Source organism: Mchenga conophoros, linkage group LG23 (genome assembly GCF_057382185.1).
Source record: "Mchenga conophoros isolate Kocher_MC1m ecotype Shallow Benthic linkage group LG23, M_conophoros_male_GT1.1, whole genome shotgun sequence".
Taxonomy (NCBI): domain Eukaryota; kingdom Metazoa; phylum Chordata; class Actinopteri; order Cichliformes; family Cichlidae; genus Mchenga; species Mchenga conophoros.
Window position 1 is genome coordinate 11,428,107 of NC_140547.1, and position 24,302 is coordinate 11,452,408.

Here is a 24,302-nt window from a genome sequence, read left to right on the forward strand (position 1 = left end):
TTTTCAACAGTCCCTGATTTTGCACTCATGGCAGACCTGGCACTGGCTGAATAAAGACCTGTCTGCTGTGAAAGGCCTCATGGGGCTGAGCATCGAGGCTCCAGGACTGGCTCGGACGAAGGCAAAATGAGTGTTTAATTGCCTGGTGTTGTCTTCTTTGGCTGATGTGTTGGACGCTTGTTAGATTCTGAGCCAACAGAGGCTCAAATCGTGTTTTAATTAAAGCAGTACAAGGACTCGGGTCTGTCCCAGCCTCCCCTCGCTGCCTGCTACCGTGTTGAGCTGTGGAGAAACGGAGACAGATGGATCATAAGCTCCTCCCCCTGAACACACACACACTTGCCAGCTGTTTTCAGTGGACCACATAAACTACAGCGTGTCACTCAGAGGCTCGTACGGATTAACAACAGCTGCAGTAATGCGTCCCTCTGTGTACGGCAATGTTAGTGCGTCCTGCAAGAGCAGAGGAAGACCTCTAACACTGAAGCACACAAAGCTGAAGCTTAACAGCACTTATTAATCTGCCTTTAAGTGTTCCTAACCTGAGGATTGTTGTCAAGATTTAGACTGAAAAAGGAGAGCGAGCATGAGTCGAAGTGCAGAATAACTCCTCCATGTGAATACTTTATCAGCTTCAGGAGAATAAATAACATTCACTCACATGACATTTAAAATAGCACAAAAGTTCAAACACATATGTGAACATTAACGATGGTGCACTGATGCTGCACCTGTTAGCTGAGCCCGCCGAGACTTACAGTAGGCGGAGAATGTTGAGGTAAATTCGCAGACTCGTGTCTTTTGAGTGCAAATAACACTATTCATGACAACACAAAGCCAGTTAAAGTTCAGGTTCCCAGTCTGTCCGGTTAGAAAGCACAAACCACTGCGAGTTCTGTTCAGCTGCTTTGGTGCAAATGAAACAGACGACAGGGTCTCTAGATGATTCTTCTTCCTCCCTACTCGTTTTTCTCAGGTTTTGCTTTTTGTTGGTGTCCTTTTCGATACTGGCAGGAAGAGATGGTCTCAGAAAGGTACATCCATGCGTGTCTTCACACCAAGGTTTGCTGTGAGCGTCTGTCACAGAAGGACCGGTATCTGCTCCTCTGTGTGAGAGGAACTGGAGGAGCGCCAACATGTTTCTGACTAATCTGTCAAAATGAAACTCCATGAGGGTAGCATAAAACCCCAGCAACACTTCTCACAAACACGTCTTCCCGGTTTATTCTGTAGCTGTCGACCTCAAACTAATCGAGCACAAATTCCCGCTCTAACCTGAATCCTAAACTCTATCCTTAACCCCGAAACAGGCCTTTGAAGGTGAAGTGATGACCCTCAATCACAGGGTCTAACACTACATTGGTCCTCATAAGCACACCCACCCACCCACACATACTTTTAACTGTTCGTTTCATTTTGTATTGCCTCTTACATGGTGACTGCTTTGAAAAAGTAGACTAGTCTCTGCTTTTTAGTTCTTTTCATCATTTCATGTTTGAATTAAAATGAAATTCTTTTATTGGCAGTTGTTAGGCTGTCAGCTGAACGAGTCCTTGAAACAACCAAGCACACCCACCAGCAACTTAACCAGCACATCACACAGGGACAACCTATTAATGTCTGTGATAATGTTTAGAATGTAAAATCTAGTGTTTTTAAAGAAGGGGAATCTCATTTGCTTCTGCCGTGTCCTGTTTTACAGTAAAACCTGTGGATGTCACACGTTCGTGTTTGAATTCCTAAAAAACAAATTGTATAACCAAGGAAGGAAGGTCATGACTGCTGCATTCAAGTCAGCACAAACGTTTCCCACTCAGCAGAATGAGTTGGGTTCAGTCCAGAGCAGCAATGTCAGTCCTAACAGTGCGGAGCACGTGATCTGCCACTGCACAAGGGTAAAAATACAGACGCGAAGCTTCCTTAGGCCTTACGGATAATAAAGTCATTAAACACGACAGGCAATGAGTCAGAATAGTGATAATAATTTATTTATTCAGAGTCTTTGGCAGTGGAGAACAAACACCGAGGCTGAATTAATGGGAACATTTTCACGTGACGTTCAGTTTTTATCTGCGGTGGAGTGAAAGTGTGAAGGCTTCTGACATGGCGTTTACGGCGTTAAATGAAATGAAGTATCCCGCCAGATTTATGACACTCTGACACAATTAGCATGTATGTTAGCAATGCTCCAGTCTGGTATACATGTGTGGCTTGAACTGTGTTACAAAAAGCATAGAAAAAGCAACAAAATTACAAAAAAGAAACTCATTTAGTGAAGAGGGAGCAAACTACTTCACGCGGCAGTTTGCACGCTCTCCCATATTCACATCCCATTGGCATCTGCTACCAACTGTCAAGTGCAACTCTGTAGTTCATATAATGAAGGGCAAAGAGGTACAAATACTTTCCATTTCAGTACGATACTCCGCTTTATCCTTTTTGTTCTTGTACAACTCGGGTTTTTTGTAGATCTGAGAGTCTCTCTAGATTAGAAAGAAGCTCAAACACTCTTTACACCCAAAACATTGGGCAGGTAAGGCAATTCAGCATTCGCAGAGGACTTGATAAAACCAAGTACTGGAACCAATCAGAATGCACAAAATGATGCATTCGTCACACAGCTCACAATATGGAGAAGAACACACACACGTAGCTGTCTGACAAGAGAAACCAAAGGCATCACAGCTTCTGTCAATTATTAATATCATTCAGAATACTGTTAGAGGTCCATTCATTCATTCTTTCACTGCTCCATCTTCTGTCTCTGCATTCAGCACTCTTGTATTAGGAGAAAGGTAAAGCTTGAGCTACATGTACGTCACAAGACATAAAGGAGTTCATTCAATATCAGAATACTGTTGGAGGTCAGGAGGTTGGTGCTCCCAATACATGTGCAAAAAATATCTGTTGTAGTAAAGAGTTCAGGCCACTTGGGGTCACTGTTTCACTCTGTCACAGGCATTAGCAGTTTAATCCACATCCAAGGTTCACGTTAAGGCTGGGCGAGGAATGGCACAGTTCGGGATGAGAGGGAAAGTCTGAAAGCCCGGAGGGTTCCACCCTGGATCCCAGAGAGCTCCTCATCCAATTATATGTCCACCCTCCGTCGTGTCTCGCCCTGGGTTAGTGGTGACACGGCAGGGTCACAACGTGACTTTGCTAAGTCTAAGCGAGAGGCTCGAGCGGTGCTGGGTCCGCGGGAGCGTGGAACTACATCGGCTACGCAGCTGCACGGGCCGGCCTGCCGAGCCCCGCACCCGCAGCAGGAAGTCAAAGTTTGCCGACGTGTTCATGGCGTAAAAAACGTTAGCGTTGTCTGGAATCACCAGTTCTGAAAGAAATTAAGAGCAGGATAAGAACCGGGTAAATTTTACAACCAGTGATACCATCTTCACACCAGTACAGAGGGCAGTGTGGTTCACAAAGCCTGAAAACAGCTGATTAGTGGAAAAAATAAATTAAAATTCTGACGTGCAAATCTTAAAGAATTGAGTTTTTATATGACTACTGCTAGCGAGCAATGTTAGCTTACGCTTCCCAAAGATTTTAAAGTCGATGTTTTACCTCTCTCCTCCGAGATGACCTGCACCAGCTCGTATCCTTCCTCCGGCTCCACCTCCAGGTTGTGCTTTGCCATTGCTCTAGCGATTACAGCTGGGGTCTTATCCTGATTGGTCAGCTGTTTGTGGGACAGATTAGATTAAGTTAGCTTTAACATAAACTGTGAAAATGTAAATCTTTAGCAGAAGCGTCAGTACTTATTCACCAGTATGCTCTTGTACAGATTTCCGTTGCCGTGTTCCAGACTGACTCTTATGATGCAGGCGTCCTGGGCCTGGGTGTTATAGGCGAGAGTCTGACTCGGGGAAGACAGGGGTGTGAGGGAGATGGAGCGTCGGTGCATACAGGAAGGCCCGGGGAAGGAGGGAGATGTAGGAATCACGGAGACGCTGGCTGTGGAGGAGTTTGTGTCCATAGAGTGGAGTGAAGTGCAGGAGGATGATTCTGATAGCTGGGGGTCACGATGAAAAACAACAATTATTTTCATTTTTCATTAAAATTATTATTAAGATTCATTATCATCTGACACAACTCCAACATTTACTTCATTTTGCATCTTGTGTCAAAAGAGCTAAATGTAGCTTATACGCTGGCCGGCCACTTGGCTCATTACACCTATTTAAGCATCCAATCAAAGAGACTTTGACTGTGGCGTGGTTGCAGGTGCCAGACACACTGCTCTCAATATTTCAGAAATATCTGATCTGCTGGGACTTTCCCACACAACCATCATTACAGCCAAGGTCTGCGGAAGAGCATCTCTGAATACACAATAGGTCCATGCTTGTTGTAGCAGATGGGCTACAGCAGCAGAAGACCACACTTGCGCCAATCCTGTCCGCTAAGAACAGGAGACTGAGGCTACAGTTCATACAGGGTCAGAATTAGGGCGCGAGGGAACGGGAGAGTCACGGATGCAGCAGCTGTGTGATGAACTGCGCGTTCATATCAACGCGGAACAAAATCTGAATAATGTTTCCAGCACCGTGTTGAATCTGTGCCATGAAGAACTGCACCAGTTCTGAAGGAAAATGCATACTTAATGAAGTGGCCAGTGAATGCTCAAAAATTAGAACATTTGTTAATTCTCATGTGCAACTTTATATGTGTAAAAATGTTAATCCAATAAAAAATTTAAATGGAATTGACTCGTTTTTAATAAAGTTGTGTACTTTTTTTTAGTGCACAGCACTTCCTCCCAGTGGCTTTGTCACCCACCTTGTTTTGCTGGGAGTCGGAGGTGTGAGTCGGGGTGGCGAGTCCCTCGCTGTCCGACGGACTGCCGGAGTCACTGGAGGACACGCTGACCGAGTCCATGCTCTCTCCGGAGCTGCCAGTAGGGGGCGAGCGTGGCGTCTCTCTGACCGGAGAACTGGCCGAATTACTGTCTGTTCCAAGAAAAAGCCTGAACAGAAAATGAAGCGAGCTGTTAGATGATAAAACATTAAAAAGTCCCTGCAGTTTCATTTCCTCATTCTACTCTGGACTTCACTTCAAATTTAAAAACAGCACTCGTCTTTATTAGCTTCGAAAAATGTCCCCTTTCTTAATGCACTTACAAGCTGAGCCTCTTCACCATGCTTTTCCGAGGTTTGGTTAAAGTCGGACTGCTGTCACCGAGACCTTCAATCTCACAAGACAAGGCATAGCTGCAAGAAAGAGTATTAACAGTGAACCTTCAAGCGGATGGTGGTTTCAAGAATAGCAGTGAGACAAAAAAAAAAGCGCTCAGAGAGCAAAACAACATGTAGAACAGATCAGTAGGAACTAAAGAAATGACAAAATCAGCAGGGAGAGACGATAAGAAAAGACAGAACAAAGCTGCTCTGGTGTATTTGTGGGGGAATGGATCCAGCAGACCATGACTCATGCACTAATTTGCTTATTATCACATGGATAACGGTGCAATGAAAATAAAAAAGGTATTCAGAGTAGAGTGTACCTTTCCTCCTCGCTGAGCTGAGGCTGGCCCTTAAACCAGCGCAGGAAAGCTGGGTCTGCAGTCAGACAGTAGCTGTTACAGGCCGACTGGAGCAGCTTGATCTGAGCGATCACCTCAAACTCCTGCAGAGGCACAAAGAAGGTTGCTCAGAGTAAACACCACGTGAGTAACTGTAATCACGTCAAAGGAGGCAGACTAAAGACTCACCCTGCGTCTCTTCTCAAAGTTGATCAGACCACCCTGCAGAAGACACAAAGAGCACGCCGTCAGAGCCGAGACATCACGCGCCAGCGACCGCTTACGCAAACAGCGTTCGGCGGACAGCTCCACAAACGCACCGACAAAATTCCTCACGCACTTATGGAAACTTAGGCCCATTTCTGACAGATAGACTTTCAAATGTTCAAACACTCGCACACACGATCAGCAGGTGCTCTTACCTCCACTAGGTCAGGCAGGGCCGTATCCAGCATGGTCAGGTCGGTGAGGAAAGTCCCCAGGTACGGTATCGTTCCCTGCATCGCTCCCTGTGGAGGAACGGTTCGATTATTCCGTGGGATGTTGCAGTAAAGTCACATCTTTATTTACACTTTGTTCTCTGCAGATGGCGATGATAATAACAATGGGAGCGTGGCACGTGGAGTAAGCAGAGCTGTGTGGCTTCACGATCTGCACAGGCTAGCAGTTAGTGTAGAGTACACCGCTTTGTTTGGCGTTTGTTTCTAAAGCTCGTTGTCAGCCGGCATTTGTCTTACCATTTCCTTCTGCAGCTGGAGCCTCTTGTGGGTGCGTTTCTGGTGCTCTTTGGCACAGCTCTCGAGACTGGCAAACTTTGACGTGCCTTCCTGTGGGGCAAACAAAAAAATGGCTCCAATTCTGGTTCCAACCATGCGGCGAACAAGCAATTTTGGGATTTCGAGTAACAGATGGTTACTAAGCATTCCTAAACTGGATCAGATATGAAATGAACACACTCACCCTCATCAGTAGCTCTCTGCTGGTCAGGTAGTTGTTATGGTCCGAGAAAATGTCGGAGAGCTCCTCGAATGTCTGCACGCTGTCTCTGCAACAAGCGCAGATTCGCGTCAGCTAACGTGATGTGACATGGCAGGAAAACACGCGTGCAAAACACACCGAAGGATCTGCGAGATCTCGTTACTATCAAAACCAGCTGAGATCATCTGCAGAGACGAGAGTTCGGAGGCTTACTTGTGCACGCAGGCCCACACTCTCTTCAGTCTGTACAGAGGGTTGGACTGAAGTGCCGACACAATGGCTCGCAGAGATGAGAAGTTCTTCCGTATTCTGCACTCCTGTTAAAAGACGATCACAAGTCAGATAACATTCTTACTGATTCCAAGCGTTCGTGAGCGAGTCTGTCTCTTCGGCCGACCTGCGCGATGTCTATCCAGCGCTGGATGACCCGTGCTCTGACGTGAGGCCTGAGCTGTCTGTGCTTCAGCACTGTGTTGACCACGCAGGCCGCGACAGCATTGAACTGCGTAATGGTGGCACGGATGGTGGGAGCGCTGTGCTTGTTGTCCTTCTTGTCCCTCTGAGACCAGACAGAGCCCAGACAATGATGGGGTACGACCTTTTTGAACAGCACCTAAAGCACCACCAAGAAAAGCCCCCCCCAAAGAGTACGATGTTAGTGAGGCGACGCAGAAGAAACGGGATGTAACCTTTCCCTCCTGTTTCCACATCATTTCCCTCCACTTACCGCATCCATGTAGGTCAGCTGCTCGGCCACCAGGTCGGCGTCAAACGACAGGAAGTCCTCCTGGACCTCAATCTCCGCTTCATCCTCTTCCCCCAGGCTATATGAATGGTTGCTGTGGAAACCAGCTGAAAATAAACAAAACAGGCACAGGAAATAAACGACACATCTAAGATAACGCATCGTTTCTCAGCGTCGGAGGAAGACATTTTAAAGGAGACCTGCTATGCTTTTTCCCATGAATACAGGAGGCAGTGATGTGAGCCGTTCTCAGCGTAAACACTGAATCCTCGTTAAATATGGTCAAAGTTTACAATACTGACGTCAGCATCATCTGCATGATATCACAGAGAGGCAATACGCATAATATGAACTCCACCCCACCCAAGTGCTCTTCAAATCCTCTGTTTGTGAGGGGTAGCCAATCAGAGGGAAGTTAGCTTAAAGGCAGCTTGTGCTGCTTGAAGGCCCAGCACAAGGTAAAGAAGGAATTTTAAAATTGTGAGTCATGCAAAGCTTAAAAAGATAAATAAATAAAAAGAAAATAGCAGTACCATCAGTGTCATCCATGCCGGCCTGAGCCTGCAGCTGTTCCAGCAGACCCTCTGCCTTTCTGAGAGCCTCTGAGCCTGGCAGAACCTTGCGCAGGTAGTCCATCACCCTGTGGAGACAGGGGTAATCTGGAGGCTCCTGGAAGTCTTCGGGACACTGATCGAGCCAGGCACGCAGGATCGAAGCCAAGGTGCTGTGGAGAGAGCCGGGAAACCTTTTAGAGAGGTGGAAATCCAGGTGAGCGGGAACACTGATGCGCACGTCACACTGCAGCTCACTTTCTGATGGCGCCGGTGGTTTCAGAGCTGTGGCATCTGTCAGCGCCTTGCTCGTTTTCTTCCATGCTTCCATATCTGTCACAGAAAATAAGAAGACGACGCGTTTTAAAAATCGCCACAACAAACAGGCAGAGTATTATTTTTCAGTTCGGATCGTGTCATTTCAGCCTACTTGTCGAGCAGCTGCTGCAGTACGGTTTGCGTGCACGCGAAGGCTCTGTAGGTGGAGAGGAAGATGGACGTGTAGGTGAGGTCGTTGTCTCCGAACGCCGTGAGCAAAGTCTCCACCAGTCGCTCCAGCGTTCCAGCACGGATACTTCGGATTTTGCAGGTCTCCAGCTGGCTCACCGTGTGGCCAGGAGGCAGGCGATCCCCTTCCGCCTAAACAAGAAACATGCGAATTATGACAAATTTAAGCAAAAACCACCAGAAACCTATTCTACAGCCGTGGGTAAGTCTACCGCAGGGACACAGTGATTCATAACAAATCCACAAATGTTTCTTTAACTTGTCACCCATCTGCCTTATACATTTTTAAACTGTTGCATTTCTGCAGTTGGCTGGTGCTTGTAATGCATTTAATACATTTAAGTAAAGGGTCGAGAGGAACTCTGAAAGAAATGGAAACAAACAACGAGGGCTCGAAACATCAGGGGGATGAAGGAAACAGTACGGTGACCTATATTTAATTTGGATTTCTCCAGATGTGTCCGACTATTGTGTCTACAGGGAAAACAGAACGGGTGGTTGCAAAACAGCAGGGGAGAGAGAGAAGAGAGAGTAAGGGGTGGCACAAGACCCAGAGAGAGAGAGAGACCTTGGTGAAGTTAGCACGCTACAACAGGAAACGCTCCAATCTGCTTTTAATCACAGCGAAGCCCCTCCTCCACCATCCCTCCAGACAGAGAGGAGGATGGCGGCACAGTCGACTTCTCCCCTCCGATAACAGCACGGAGCACACAAAAAGTCTGATTATTTATCTGTCCGAGGCGATCCACGGCACCGCCACAATGAGCACAACTGCACACACACACACACACACACACACACACACACACACACACACACACACACACACACACGCCTCAAACTGTGCAGACTGGAGCTGCTTTTGTTCTCGTACAGCTGACTGTTTATAGTAAATATACTCATCTCATTGGGAGCTCGCTCTTTGTTCTGCACAAAACACCCATGTTGTTTTAATCAGCTCTAATTGGGCTTACACCACTGTCAATACATCCAGGCAGTGTTGGAGGCTCGCAGCAGATATCAGATTCTTCTTTATGCGCCAGCTCTCATCCCTTATGTCAGCCACACAGTTCCAAAGAAGCTAACAAACACAATATCCTGAAGATCCTTTAGCATTTTCTGGGAAAACTCACCAGAGAAACTATGAAACTAAGAGAAACAATGCTCCTAATTGCCCCGTCTGTGCAGTATAATGATGCACTGCATAACATCTTATTACGGATACATAAACAGCTCTGTGGGGGAAACGGCAATGCCTTATATTCACTGAAAAAATGCACAACTGTGGGAAACTATGTCACACCAGCATTCTGCAAAACAGGGGAACGTGCTGGCTTTGTTGGCAGCTCGGAAAGTCAGGAAATCACATGCTTTGGCTAAACGGTCCAGCTCTGGTGAAGCTGTTCGTTTTCAGCAGGCAGCTCAAAGGTGTTGTCTCCACTGGGAGATTTATAGCTCAAACGTTAAAACAATAGGAGCCTCGGTAGAGCACAATGCCCCGAGAGAAGACAATACAGATTAGGTTTGCCATTTTTAAGGTCAGCAGTCTGAACACAGATAACTGGACTGCTTTAAACAAAAAAAGCCATCTGGACACGATAAAATCTAATCCGGACATTGTTTGCTTTAAAAACATTCACTTTTTTCCCTCTACAGCAGCTGAGAGTGCAGAAAGGAGTCTGAACTTTTAACGTTTGAAGGTTTGGAGCTCAGCTCCTCGTCAGGGCCTACTCACCCCCAGCCATCTCGCTCCCTTGTTGGCCGCCTGCTGAATCTGGACCCTCTTCAGCGTCACGTTGTAGACTGCTCCGTCCTCTACTTCCTCCCCCCAGTCCTGCACTGAGCTCTGAAAGAAGATATCGGTGGAAATATTAGAAAGATCGAGACAGACGCGCTGCAGAGCTGACCAACACAAGTCTAACTTCAGTAGTTTAACAAGAAAGGAAAGTGATTTTTGTGTATGAGAAAAGCAGAGGGAACGGAAAAACGCACACACAAACAACTCCAGTGCTTAAAAAACTAAGAAGAAGAAGTGAAGTGCAGTAAAACATCAAGAATGACCAACTCCCCAACCCCCATCCCTGCAGCCTGCCAGGCCTCCCTCCCTCCTCCTCTCTGTCTCTACTCCCTCTTTTATTCCCAATCCATGTCTTTCATGATGTCTTGGTGTCTCTGGAGCTGAAGTCAGAGCTGGACAGCTTTACCCGAGCTCACCCAAGTTGTAGATAAGAGCCAGAATGGGCCAAGTCCAGAATAAACACCTCCACAGTAATATTTACATTGCTTCCCCCCCCCCCCCCCCTCTATGAACATATGAGTTTGTCGGTTTGTCTGCTTCTACAAGTCGGCGGCGCTTGATTACAAATCAGTGTCGCAACCACACCGAGACTAAAAGGATCCACCGAGTCGAAAGCGCTGCGTCTGCTGCTGGTTGTAAATCAATGACGGCAGCAGAGTGCATAAACAAACAGAGGGAGCAGAGAGGAATCAAAACCCCAAACTGCTGCTCAGATATCGCATCCAGACAGAGGCCGAGGCCGGCTCAGACACCAACACATGGAGACGGAGACGAAAACAGAAGGAGCGGACAGCCATCGAAGGATAAGGTGCCTATAAACAGCACACAGGCAAAATCTCAGCCAAGTCCTCACACAAAGGCAACGGACGCCAAGATTACTCGTCCCCATAAAGTCCACACAGACGGGCCGCCGGCAAAGAGATCAAGGGCCAAACTCACCATTAGCAAGTTCAATGGTCAGTCCTGGAGACCAGTGGCGCTCAGCCATTACTCGGCAGTGTTTGGATTCGAACAGAAACACGTGAGGGGCAGATATTCAAAGAAAGCCAAAAACAAAAAGATGTGATTTTAACCGACTCTGACAGATGAAACCAGCCAACGCGCCTGCGTTACTGCAAGTCAGAGGATCTGAAACATGTCTGCACGCCCGTCCCATGCTGCTGTTCTCCATCTTGTCCTATGGTCAGCAACATGTTTCTCTCCCTTTCTCTTTTTTGGCTGCTGCCCGCTGGCTGGCACAGAGACAGATAAATACATCAGTGTATGAGTCATGCAGTCCACACACTCCCAAAACAATAGCGGGAGGTCCCTGTGCTGGCTGGCCGGGCTGCTGAGTTCACAGTCTGCACACACAGACTGCTTTCTGAAAGGTGGACAGATTTTTTTTTTTTTAAAAAAAGCTACACTCTCTTTGTGTATCAAGTTTGCTTTTTGTTGTTGTTTTCCCAATGCAAATGCAAATGAAAGCAGCCAGTAACATAAGTGAATAAGTTATCCAAGCATCCAAAAAACAGAGTTCTCAGAGAGCAGGAGGTGAGCTCTTTACACCGCACTACCTGGGATCCTTCAAAAATCTGCACAAACATTACTCTCTCTCTGCAAATAATTCTAATCTGCACATCAGCCCATCAGCTGGTTGGGAAGAATAACGGAGATAAGGAGAGTGGCGCTGATCTGTTCGCCTGGACCCAGCTGCACGGGCTGTGATGGCCCCGGGGCCTCGCCTTTTGCTCCCCCTCTGCTTTTTGCTGTGGAGCCCATAAAAAACCCACGAAGAAGTTTGGATCTACAGCATCAGGTGAGGACATTTCTCAGCATTATCCACTGAACCGAACTCCTCCACGTACAGGTTCGAGCTCACCGCGACATCTTTACGCAGCAGTAAAAACAACCCTCACCACCACCCCCGCCCTCTCCCCCTCACTCAGTTATCCGCTACTTTCCCAAGCCTACAAACACTCACCCCCTTTTCCACTCTAACCCCCCCCCCCCCCCCCCCCCCCCCACTCTGACCACAAACAACAGACACTGCGAGTCTGCGCTTGGATTTTTACCATCTTAGTTTTCCAGGCGAACTTCATAGTGAGCGCTTCTCTCATGATCTGAAGTCAGCATCAGAGATCGACGTTTCTCCCGCACGTACACAAGAAGATGCGCTCCTTTCAAAATAAACTGCGATCCGCAAACGTTCACTGCGCTCTTTTCCAAACTCCAAGCCCTCCTCTGTCAACAGGCGCTCGACTCTCCGCTGAATGAGCAGACTCCTCCTTCCTGCACTCGCAGCAGCCCCATTTAAACTCCTCCCCCGAGCTCTTTCTCCAACTTCCATCAGACTGACATCAGCGCACACGCAGGGCTGGGACTCGAGCGTGCAAAATATTCCACATGCATAAATGTCCTTCCTCCGAAATTCATAAAAACATTGACTCAAAAAACAATTAAATTAAACTGCCTAATCACTTAAATTTTTCTTTCAATCCTGTTTGTCCTCATTAAGTGAAAATTCATCCAGAATATTCACCAACTCGCGGCTGCTGAGAGAGAACGTGAAGCTTCTCAGGCAGGCAATCCAACTTTATTTATAAAGCACTTTAGAAAAGGACCAAGGTGCTCTACAGTAAATAAGTTAAGAACAATAGATAAAACGAAGCAGCAAAAACAAACAAAAAAAACACATAATACATAAAAATTAAAACAGCCCTATATTAGAAAAAACAACAACAACATACAATCAGCTTAAAAAAACAACAGGGTGTCAAAGAATAGGCCTGTCTCATCTCTAAAGGCAGATCGCTCCACAGTTTGGGAGCTGCTAAAGCAAAAGCACAATCTCCTCTAAGTTTACGCTCAGTCCTGGACCAGCTGATCAGCTGACCTGAGAGAGCGGGTGGCTGTATAAGGCTGTAGCAGCTCACAGAGATAAGATAGGGCTAGGCCATGGAGGGCTTTAAAAGCAAATAAAAGAATTTTAAAATGAATCCTAAAATGAAGGGGCAGCCAGTGAAGTGAAGCTAAAATAGGGAAATGTGCTCAAACTTTCAAGTGACAGTTAGAAGATGAGCTGCAGCAGTTTGCATCCTCTGTAGATAAGTAAAGTATGAAGCACTGACCCTAATATAAAGCGCATTACAGTAATCCAGCCGACTGCTAACAAAGACCATAAATAATTCACTTAAAGTTTATTTTTTAAACACCTGTTATGGTGGATTTGGGTTTTTTGCGGTTTGTTGCAGTCAGGGTGGATATCCTGTACTCTAACACATTCAGGGTTTTCTTTGGTTGATGATGAAACACACCAGCTTTATGGATACAGTTCACCGGTCCGATTACGAACATAAGCACCACCCATGTGGAGAAAAAGTGAAAACACTTTCCTTTATGCTTTGAATTACCCATGCAAATGGCAATTTTCCCATTTTCATCCTAATTGGAGTCATAATTCTTAGTCAAATGGGACACTTTAATAAGCAAATCATTGCAGGAGAATGGAGAAAGCTATAAAACTACAATTTCCTTTCCATATGGGCAGTTAAAATGAAGATTATTGCTATAATGCATTAACATACAGATGTTGTTTAAGAGGATGAAGTGATGGACTGTAGGCCCTTCTTGTATGAAGCAGCTGCAGCCTCGCAGTCCCTGCGTGGGACAATACAAGGAAGGCTTCAGATGGCGTCACCGCTACTGTGCATTGTCAGTAACCGGAGAGGAGAACAGGCCGAGTGTGTGAGAATGGATAACTCTGTTCCACTGTGTCTACACACGTACTCAAACAGCCCACTTTTGTGAATAAACAGGAGGATGTGAATCGAGTGGCTGCGTTGTGAGGGCTCTTTTGGTGTATTGTAAACAAATATGAAAAAATGAGCCACCTGTGACTCATTTACATGCGCTAAAATGCTAAATTGGTGATCCAATAGTCACAAGGCCTTATCCAGAGGGGACACTGGAAGCCTTATGATGCTAACTGTCTTCTGAAGCAGTGGGAGGTAGATCTGTGGTGGTCCCCTTTTCAAAATTGTGTGTTTTTTGTGTGTAGATGCGTAATCACCCAACCCACCTCCCTGGCTCCCAAACGTCACCCTCTTCGTCACTGGCTCCCACTGTCGTCCACGGTGCACCCCACTCACAGACACACACACAGCACTGCACTGTAGCTCCACCCAGCTTTGCCAGGAGTACAACTGAGTTGGTGGTTCTCCATGTGCGGTAACCGCACAGGATTGGCTTTTCTTCTAGCTGAATCTTCATCGTGCTGCACATCTGGCTGCTGTCCAGTTCCCAGGCCCAGTCTTAGGAACTCTGGGAAGCCCAGAGTGCCAGTGGGAAGGTTGTGACCCCACACGACCTCTAGCTCAGCCCCTTGGGGATTGGAGTGTTGGTCTCACAGTGGGAGTGATGTCATCCCTCAGTGTAAACAAGACGTCTGATGAGCGTGACAGCTGCCGCTCTGTCTGATGGACGAGTCGATGAGCGTGCTCATCTTTCAGTTTGCTTCCATTGGGCCCATTAAAGTCTGCTCTGAGCTCTAAAGTAGATTTAGACTGCAGATTTCAGTAAATTCAGAGCTGCTTCTGGTTTCAGTCAATCCCAGCTCTGAAGGACAAATCCAAGAGGAAACAGCCTGACATTTGGGAAAATCCACCTTCTGTAAGAAGGTACACCAGATTCGAGCCAGCAGGTCAGCTGACTTTAAAGAATGAAATGAAGCTTATCACACTTTCAATTAATTCATGAACCACAGACTGTAAATAAAAGATGAACTTCCAGGACTGAAAGTAGAGCTGCAATCTTTAGAAAGGCCAGCAGGGGGCGACTCATCTGTCTGCAAAAAAGAAGTCCAACTGTAGAAGCAAAACAATCAAACACTGAGCTGACCCGTGATCTCAGTAAACTCTGTCCTGATTGGTTTATGGTCTTGGTCAGCTGCTGGGTTGAAATATTATTAATTTGTGTCCATTTTGTAAATTATGGTCCAGAAAAGAGTCAATCATGTGAAGTATGTCTCAGAGTAGATCAAAACAGACCGTTTGTTTTATATGTTATAATATTAGGAAAATATAGTTGGATGAAACAAAGGTTCTTTTAATCGTGCACAGCGGTGCATCTTATTTGCTTCATTCATTATTAAATATAGTAAATCAGAATTAAATTCCAGAGGTGTGGACTCGAGTCACATGACTTGGACTCGAGTCAGACTCGAGTCATTAATTTTATGACTTTAGACTTGACTTGAAAAAATGTTCTAAGACTTGTGACTTGACTTGGACTTTTACACCAATGACTTGGGACTTGAATTGGACTTGAACCGGTTTACTTGAAAAGACTTGATATTTTACCCCAAATATAAAATTTAACATGCATATTATATAGAGATTGAAAATGTGACGTCATTCACGGGTAGAACCGCAAAGGATTCTGGGAACTCGTGGCAAGCGGTACTAGCGCACGCAGGCTTTCAATTAAAATCAGTTATACAGCGATAAAAAGAAACACAAAAATGTCAAGAAGCTGTTGTATTATTAACTGCAATAGCCGGTCGCATGACAGCCACAGGAAGCCGACGGGTAAAGAGATCGGTTGTTATCGGATTACGTCGTTGAAGAGAAATTGTTCTAGCCATGTTTCCGAAGTAACAAAGACGCGACGGATGGCCTGGATTGCAGCCATTCAAAGATCAAATATAACGTCCCAGAACACTCCAGCTCACAGGTTAGTCTGCTCCAAGCATTTACACGAAGGTCAGTGTTTTTTAGTAGTTAATACGTCATTTTCATAACATAATTAGTGATATAGGTTACAAGCAAGTCTGGCGCTGAACAGAAATGGTCGCGCTATGCTCCTTTATTTATTGTGCATAAATAGTGAATTGTCCTGACACAATATTGCGTTTCGCTTCTGTTATTATGGTACAGTGACAAAAACATATACTTTTATTCACAGGATAAAACAGGTTTTTTGTATCACTAATTGTCCAGTACGATTACAGCATATATTATTGTCACTGCTACATTTCTGTGATGGGTACCAGAAATTATTTCCACTACTAATTAATTACCGTTGAGCTCAAAGGTCCTATTAATAAACGGTTAATGAATGTGTATTTATGACGACAATTTGTGAGACTGGTAAACTTATGATACGTACGATGGTCTTTCGTTCTACACGGTGCATTTCAAGGTCCTGCACCCATCCGTCGGTAAACTGTACCTGGGCTTGTTGCAGTGACCTGAAGTTACTAAACTTCATGAGTGTGTGCACTCACTCCAAGAACCGTATGATTATTAATATGCATATAAATATGCTACGATGAGATAGCTGACTTCATCTAACTAGCAAATGTTGTACAGGCTACGTTGGTGATACAGTTTTTTTTAATATGTATGATATTTTTGTCATGCGATTTTAAAGCCGGTCCTACAACCGCATCCAAGAATAACATGCAGCTTATCTCAGAACTGTCGGTGAAAATTATTCTTGGAGCTAGGTTTAATTGAGCTGCATTTTAAAGAGGTGCAATTTCACAATTTGTGTATATTTTCTAAGTTCACTATTTTGTCATGTGTTGAGAAAAACACAGATTTAAAAACTACATGGTCTAATATTTACATTTAGCATATAACTGCAACATTATTTTTTCGTTGTTTTTTTTTTAAAGACTCGAAAGGACTTGAAATTCAAAGTTTCAGACTTGTGACTTGACTCGGACTTTTACACCAGTGACTTGAGACTCGACTCTGACTTGCCTGACATTACTTGAGACTTGACTTGAGACTTGAGGATAAAGACTTGAGACTTACTTGAGACTTGCAAAACAATGACTTGGTCCCACCTCTGTTAAATTCTGTGGAGGAGAGGTGCAATACTGTAACACAATGCTACAGGGTAAATACGTCTTTATACACTGTATAAAAAAATGTTTTTCCATCCTTGCATGTATACGCGTGCACAGCTCCGTAAATCGAACTCAGCTTCATGCATCTCTCTAGAAAGCCAAAGTTTATCATGTTTCTCTGTCTGAACACTGCACACTAAACTCCGACACAGTCGTCCAGGCAAATCCTCATTCCAAGTTTTCCGCTCTGTTGAAAAACTAATGACGTAATTACACTTAGGAAAGCCCTTGACAAGGGAAGGCCATTTTTTGAATGATGGATTACAGCCATTATTGGGCTTCCCGAGTACTCTCTTCCCTTTGTTCCTTGGTCAGAATAGCTACAGCAGAGACAGAGAGGGGACAAAAACAGGAGGAGCACCGCTTGCACTGTTATTACACCACAGCAGGGAAAAAACGCACATTCCAGGAAATCTCCCACTTCCTGCCTCCAGCCTCTCGACTCCACCGAGGCTGGTGTCCTCATACCTGACTGGCTGTGGAGCCACTCTGTCCTGGAGAATGGTCATAAAGGAAAGGAAAGGAGAGGAAAGGAAAGGATAGGAAAGGAGACGGGAGGTGATTTAGTACTTAACATGAACAGATTACGTGAGAGACTCACGTCAGCTAGGAATGTCAGCACAGAAAAAACAGAAACCGCTAACACACAGGGGACAAAATTAGGAGGGTCTTGGGTGGCATGTGCAACGTCTCTGTGTTTACACGTTAGATAAGAAGGTCACGTATCAGAGAAAGTGTAGTACACTTTGGAGATTAACTTGAAATGGCACTATCTGTGCTGTGAGAGGGAGAGACCGAGGCAGGCGGGGGAAGAGTTCACGGCACAGTCAGAAACCGAGAAGATCCACACTTGTGGAAAGACAGGCGCGATACAGCTGGACCAGCTCATGCTGGCATGCAGAGAGAAAGTCATTCCGTCATGTAGGCCGGAAAGAGACGTCCCTCTCTTTCTCCCGCGTAAACAGCAGACAGGAGATTCATCGCAGTGAGAGGAGTATCAGCTGTGATCCTGCCGTGGAAAGTCTCTGCGTCAAGTCCAAAAATTTGGGAGGATCTTTCCCGGTACTGCATCGGAACCAGATGTTGCTCAGAATGTCGTCCATTTCTCTTTTGCGCGCACAGTCACTTAATCACACTTGCCTTTCACTGTGTGTTTGTGTGTGGTTGGTGGGTTTGTGTTTGTGTTTGTGTTTCCAAAGCATGCTTCCCAGCAGAGGGCAGAGTTCATAAACTGCTGTGTTTATCCAGAGTCAGCAGAGGCTCAAGTCACCCCGGGGCAGAGGGAAAAAAACAAGAGGGCTGGATTTATGGGTCAGGATGATCTGCTATAACTTCATAAAAAGCTGAAATGACAGAATCAAAGCAGCTTAAATGGGTCGTTTAGGAGCAATGAAGCAGTGGCAATGCCCCCAGTCAGCACATGTGTTCATGTGACGGGGTTTTAATGATGTGGCACATCAGCAGGAGATGGTCAGGGAATCCAGCAAAAACAATAGATAATAGGCATAAAGACTGTCAGGTCATCTCTCATGAAAACACACAGCTGCACGCAGCTTTTCTTCTGTTTCTCCCTCACTCAGCTCAGCCTTTGTTCAGGCGGCCACATTAAACGCTCCTCTCCTCGCTCCTTCCCACTCTCCCCTCCTCTGATGTCACGTCTCTGCTCCCCTCAGATCTATTGTCCCGGCTGTTGTTGAGCTAGCTCTCTCTTTCTCTCTCTGCCTCTGGACGGGTGACATCATTAGTTTCCAGTAAAGTCCAGAGCTGCAGACAAGAGACCCCCCACACCTCCTCCTCCACCTCCTCCTCCACACTTCACATACAAACCAAACTAATACAGCTTTCAGCTAAAACTGTTTTTCAGTCCAGGCTTGTTATCATCAAAGCTACCAAATAATGTTTAACGAATGCAAAATTTGGGGGCACATGGTTTTTCTCAGCCTGCATACGGGCTCAGTTGGACCGTTACACAGAAGCTGGATAATCCGATTTCTGGTGACTCAGATACCACGATGCTTGCTAAGGTGATTTCAGGTGTCTCTGTGTTTAAAAGAGTAAGAGAAGTCATGGTAAACCCTCCCCTCTGTAGCCCCCAACTGTGACCACCCCCTCCCAGATCTAAGCCCTGCTAAGCCCTGAATGAATCGGTCTGGACTGGCTTGGTTGGGCTGTCTGACCCTCTGCTAATGAGAGCAGGACCATCTGTTGCTCAGCCAATAATACATGCGACTCTGAAAGCATCACGTGTGCAAAACAAAGCAACACAAACACACCAAAGTGCAGCAGCCAACAAACCAAAACGACAGCAGCGTGCTGTTTCCACTTGTTTTTTATGCACTTCCCCGTAGCAACAAAAACACACTCCTTGCATTTCATTTCTGCTGCTCAGATTAATTCTGAGCATTATTATGCACATCCACGGGTTTTTTCATAGGAAATGAAACTGCAGGAGATGCACAAAAAGCAAACATTAGCTGCTCCGAGGCACAGAAACGGCGCATTCACGTCACCGGTGATACTATACCATTGACCGAAATGTAGCAATATGTTTACTCTGCCAGAGAGCGAACACTGTGAAAACCATGGTTCCTTAGCTTATAGTTTTCATGTTATTTATTATCCACTGTAAGGTCAGCACAGTTATTGCAGTCAGTAATCTGCTGGTATAAAATCTGTGAGTGCTGGCCAATCATATTAGAGCTGGAAACCAACAAGCCCCAGCTTTACTAAAACTGGGCACACACACACACACACAATGCCAGCTTGATCCCAGTCACGGGTCCTGCTAATGCTGCATGTCCTGCCTGAGCGGGAAAAGGAGTAGAGAATTTTGTGTGTGTTTAACACACACACACACACACACACACACACACACACACATGCCAGGTATTCATATCTTGTGGGGACATCTAATTGACGTAATTTTCTTAGCCCCTTGCCTTAAACCTAACAATGAAAAATTTATTCCTGACCCTAACCCTAAATCTAACTATAACCCAATTGTAACCCTGTCACTAAAACCACATTTTGAGTCTCAAAAATGTTTTCAAACTCGTAGGGACCAGGATTTTGGTCCCCACAAGTATAGTAAGCTTCCAATTTTTGGTCCCCACACACACACACACACACACACACACACACACACACACACACACACACACACACACACACACACCGCTCACACACACCGCTGCCAAAGCATTGAAAACAAACTAAATGAAAGCCGGTGCTGCCTCATATTAACCCACTTTTAGCACAGCAGTCAGCACCATGCACCCTTACAGCTACCATATGGTGTGATGAGTTTCTGCCCCAGTTGAGCAGGCTGCTCCTGGGGTGTTGTTGCCCTGGGATGGACATTTGGGTGACAGAAGCAATGCCTTTAGTATTGACTTTTCACACGAGTCCTATTATGTGACTTAATTAGGTCGAAGTTAACAATACGGACCTCTACAGAGCTGCAGGCGACTAGACAACTTGACTCGCAGCACGTGTAAACAACATTCGTCGTGGCTGACTGACTGAAAACGGCGGCCGAGGTCCGCATTTAGGAGAAAAGAGAAGTCAGTGTAGTGTCAGAAAGTTACTGAACTGTGCTGCTGAAGAGGATATGGTCCTGTTTTTGTGTAAATTCAGAAAGAAAGAGGTCAAAAGGCATAAAAACTAGTTTCATCCGGACGAACAAATCACCTAAATGTCGAAATCATTGTCAAGTCATCAAAACAAATGACAAGTAAGAGGCAGAACTGGAAGACTGGAAATACTGAGACGTCACGGAGCATCAGCACTAAACGTGCACTTCTCTCTCCAAAGAAGTCGAGAAAGAGGAAGCAGGAGCGCTAACTCAGCTTTCTGCCTTTCTTTCAATGGAAAACACAGCAGTATCAAAACTGCCTGCTCTTGTTTTTCCTGTATAAAGTCACTTCTGTGTTTCCAGCTTATGGCCAGCTGAGGTTATTGAACTGCCCTGCAGGTTACTGTAAGCCATCCGCTGATATTCCCAGTGCCGGAGCTCTTATTGATGGGCCTGCTGCTTAATTAAACTGCCTAATCAGTGAGTAAGAGGAGGGTGCAAAGGACACTACAGACCACAAAATGAAGACAACATTTCTATCGAGTCCTTCATTCCTACTTGCCACTAACCCTCCAATGTTGAATTTTATGTAACAAAAAACATGCATTTTATTATCGAGTTCATTTTTTTATGTGCACATTCCAGTCGTAAGTTTAACTGTCAGTGAACCTTTGATACTGACTGCCTCCTCAGCACTCCTCCCTCATCTCTGACTTGAACTGTGGACCTGACAGCTGTCTGCAACAGGCTGAGTACTGCAGTCACTAACTTTATGACTGATATGGTTTCATAACCATGTGTAACTGGGTACAAAGCAAACTAAGAATAGAAGCACTCGGTGCAGGTTATCCTACATGACTAAAAGGAATTTCTTGGAGTTGCTGCAAGTAGCTGCACCACAAATACTTTTCTTTACCTTACATAATTTTATGGAAAGACTATTCCAAGCATGTGGACAATCGCAGCTCTGTAAAAACAGTCAAACAGATAAGCATCTGACAGCAGAGCCGATGTATGTAACCTGAGCATTCAGAGGAGGTCTGTGGGCTAACCTCCAGCATCCTTACCCCTTCAAACAATCGCAGGAAACAGCGCTGTGTGATGGGGCAACATGACAGCCAGGATGTCAGACAAGCACTGAGGAGGATGGTCTTCAGGCACCACTGTGTCACACTCGTCTCCTCTGAATGTGAATTATAACTACAAATACATCACTGCACTGTGTTAGATGCTCAGTTTACCAATAAAAGAGCAATCACAGTGAATCCAGCAGAACCGTGTGTTTCCCTCCTCGTGTTCTTTTTCCTTTGCAAAACCTAAACCTGCAGAACCAACGCTGCACACACTCAAATTGAATTTGAGTGTGTAGCAGCTAATGCAGCCTCCCATAGACATGTGGACTTGCTCAAGAGAAGAAGAAAGAGAACGCTGCGCTAATTTTAAAAGAACGACGTTACCCACCCCTGTACAATTCTGGGCCCACACACAATTAGCATCCTTCTCCGCTAAGCATGGCAGAGATTCCTGCGAACTGAGTCAGCTGACTTCCTGCCTGCTCTCTGCACACACGAATGGAATAAAAGAAATCATATGGCTCTTTTTACACTTTCCAAATCTTATCGGACTAAATAGAAGAAATCATGATTTCATACAGTTTGTTTACACTCGCAAAAATGTTTCCACGAATTTCTTCTCCAGTGACTGTGATGGGTTTTGAATTGCTCATTGGATCAGTTTCCAGCACTTGTTGAATGCTGTAGCAACAAATGTTTGGCCCCTCCACCACTCAGTGATCTTCCTAGCAGCTTAGATTGAACTCTTGTGTACTTTTTTTTTCATAAACTCTTAAACAGGCAGGAAACAGACAGAAACCCTCTGAGGAGTCAGCATCTGATGTGCTTACATAGCATCCTCGGGTTCTCAGACTGAGCCTCACAGTCCCGACATTCACTTTTAAATTTGTAGGTGTCATCGCGGTGGCTTTGTCAATCTTTAATATACTGTTTCTGTTCTTACACCCAGATTTTTTTCAGTTGTCAGAGTTTTCGTTTTCAAACGTCTGCACATCTCTCTGCTTTTCAAAGTTTTCACTGCTCGTGCTTTATCCTCGTGGAGTTATTAAGTTTCAGTTATTTTGCAATAAATGTATTTTAGGTTAAAAAATCCGGCTTCTGGGAGATTTTATTCTTTCTTCCTCTTATTGTTTTTATTAAAGGACGTTTCATCGGGTTGGTTTTCAGACCTCAGTTTCTCTCCTCTACAAGCCAATAAGTGCCTATGCGCTGTCTGAAAACACCAAACATACTTTCACTTCAGCATTAATACCACAAGTAAGTGTGTGCATCAAAAAAAATAGCCACAGCTTAGCTGGAATAAGCCGCTGCTAATTTTCTGGCAGTCACGCTGTTTTGGGAAATGAGAAACACCAAAGATGAATAAAAATAGAGCTGAATAGAAGAATAAATTTAACAAAAGCAAAATCCAACACATTATGGCTCCTGTTAACTTAACATTTAGCAAGACACACTCACAGAACGACCAGTAAGGGGTTGTTCGAATGAATGAGAATTACTGCGTTTCATAAGAGGTCAGCCGGACACCCGTCTGTGTCACCAAAGGTTACCGTCGTGTTTGCGTTATTTCACTATGAGCTGTCAGATTATTGCATAAAACTTACTCAAGTAGAGGCCAAATAGAGGAATCATATGACAGACGGCAAAACATTAACCAAGCGATTTCTTGGATTAATATATGGAGAAAATTAAAGGTGTGTTTCATGTGGTTTTTGTTGTGTAGACAGCTGGATGCAGGATGTGTACATGTTAGCTGTCCCTGTGTAACATCTGCAGATTTTCCTTCCCTATGCTTCTCCTCAACTTTCTCAAGATCACCATCCGACAAACAGAAGTGGCAAACATCACCTGTATCTTTGCTCCTCAGTGCGTATCTTTAATGTTTATAATTCCAAGCTTCTTTTCTCAGTGTCGTTTTTTTCTCTCTTCTCTGGCTCCCAAACTTTTCCATTTACATTTCCAAAAACTCAGCATTTGACAGCACGTACACACACACATACTTCAGCACCTCACACATTCCCAAACAACAGAAGGCCTTCATACGAAGGCCAGCAGCTGCCAGATTGTTTAAGGAGACTGGAAATGTCTGTGCTTCCCAGAAATACAAATAGATTTCGTGCAAACAAAAGAGTTGATAGATATGATTATTCTCTGACTGACCCAGTGTCGCGGGCTGCTCTCCGGGGAGCGAGGCTGGTACCTCTGCAGGGCAACCCCTCCCTCCCCCTCCAGTAGTAAGGTGCAGTCCAGGTCGGGGTAGTGGTGATGGTAGGAGCCTGTAGGCCAGGGTAGGAAGGTGGCCAGAGGGTAGTGAGAGATCATGCTGATCGCCTGCATCAGCGACAGGGGTGACGAGGATAGCAGATCATACTCTAGCTTGGACGGCAGGGTGGATGGAAACGTCTGCGTCTGCAGCCTTTACGAACTGTGACGAGGTAAAGGGTTTCCTTCAGGATGATCTTATGTCAGATTTGCCCTCCTCTCTTCTCAGTAAGGTTGCAAACTGGTCTTGGCTTCAGCTCAGAGGTGTGACTGATGAGAAATGCCCACTCAAGTTGTCCACCTCAGTCTTCTCCCTTCCTGTTTCTTCTGTTTTTTTCCTCCCCTCTCAGCGCTCAAGGAACTCCGTTTGCCAACAGCTCTCAGCCACATGAGTGATT

General features: G+C 45.3%; 1 protein-coding gene across 3 annotated transcripts; it reads right to left on the reverse strand.

Moving 5' to 3' along the window:
- Positions 1–1,966: 1,966 nt before the first annotated feature.
- On the reverse strand, positions 1,967–24,302 carry rgl1 (ral guanine nucleotide dissociation stimulator-like 1). Of its 3 annotated transcripts, none has more exons than XM_085264975.1 (18): positions 23,803–24,302; positions 10,038–10,148; positions 8,226–8,434; positions 8,054–8,128; positions 7,778–7,968; positions 7,227–7,351; positions 6,897–7,112; positions 6,713–6,816; positions 6,482–6,566; positions 6,259–6,348; positions 5,944–6,030; positions 5,711–5,743; positions 5,504–5,625; positions 5,121–5,210; positions 4,780–4,966; positions 3,767–4,012; positions 3,565–3,679; positions 1,967–3,331 (listed from the first exon to the last, which is right to left on the reverse strand). In XM_085264975.1, exons 1-18 carry the CDS (start codon positions 23,977–23,979, stop codon positions 3,144–3,146), a joined length of 2,451 nt encoding a protein of 816 aa, XP_085121101.1. In that variant the 5' UTR covers positions 23,980–24,302; the 3' UTR covers positions 1,967–3,143. The 3 variants fall into 3 exon arrangements, with proteins under 3 accessions (XP_085121101.1, XP_085121102.1, XP_085121103.1); XM_085264976.1 differs by lacking the exon at positions 23,803–24,302 and adding an exon at positions 12,155–13,324; XM_085264977.1 differs by lacking the exon at positions 23,803–24,302 and adding an exon at positions 11,040–11,959.

Bases quoted from the DNA above. Each gene is read 5' to 3' on its own strand.
- rgl1 (XM_085264975.1), bottom strand. From the start codon at position 23,979: ATGCAGGCGATCAGCATGATCTCTCACTACCCTCTGGCCACCTTCCTA. The intron at 8,435-10,037 runs GTGAGTAGGCCC...TTTCTTGTTTAG, and splicing joins AGGGAGCGAGATGGCTGGGG to GCGGAAGGGGATCGCCTGCC. The intron at 5,626-5,710 runs GTGAGTCTTTAG...GTGCCTCTGCAG, and splicing joins ACTTTGAGAAGAGACGCAGG to GAGTTTGAGGTGATCGCTCA.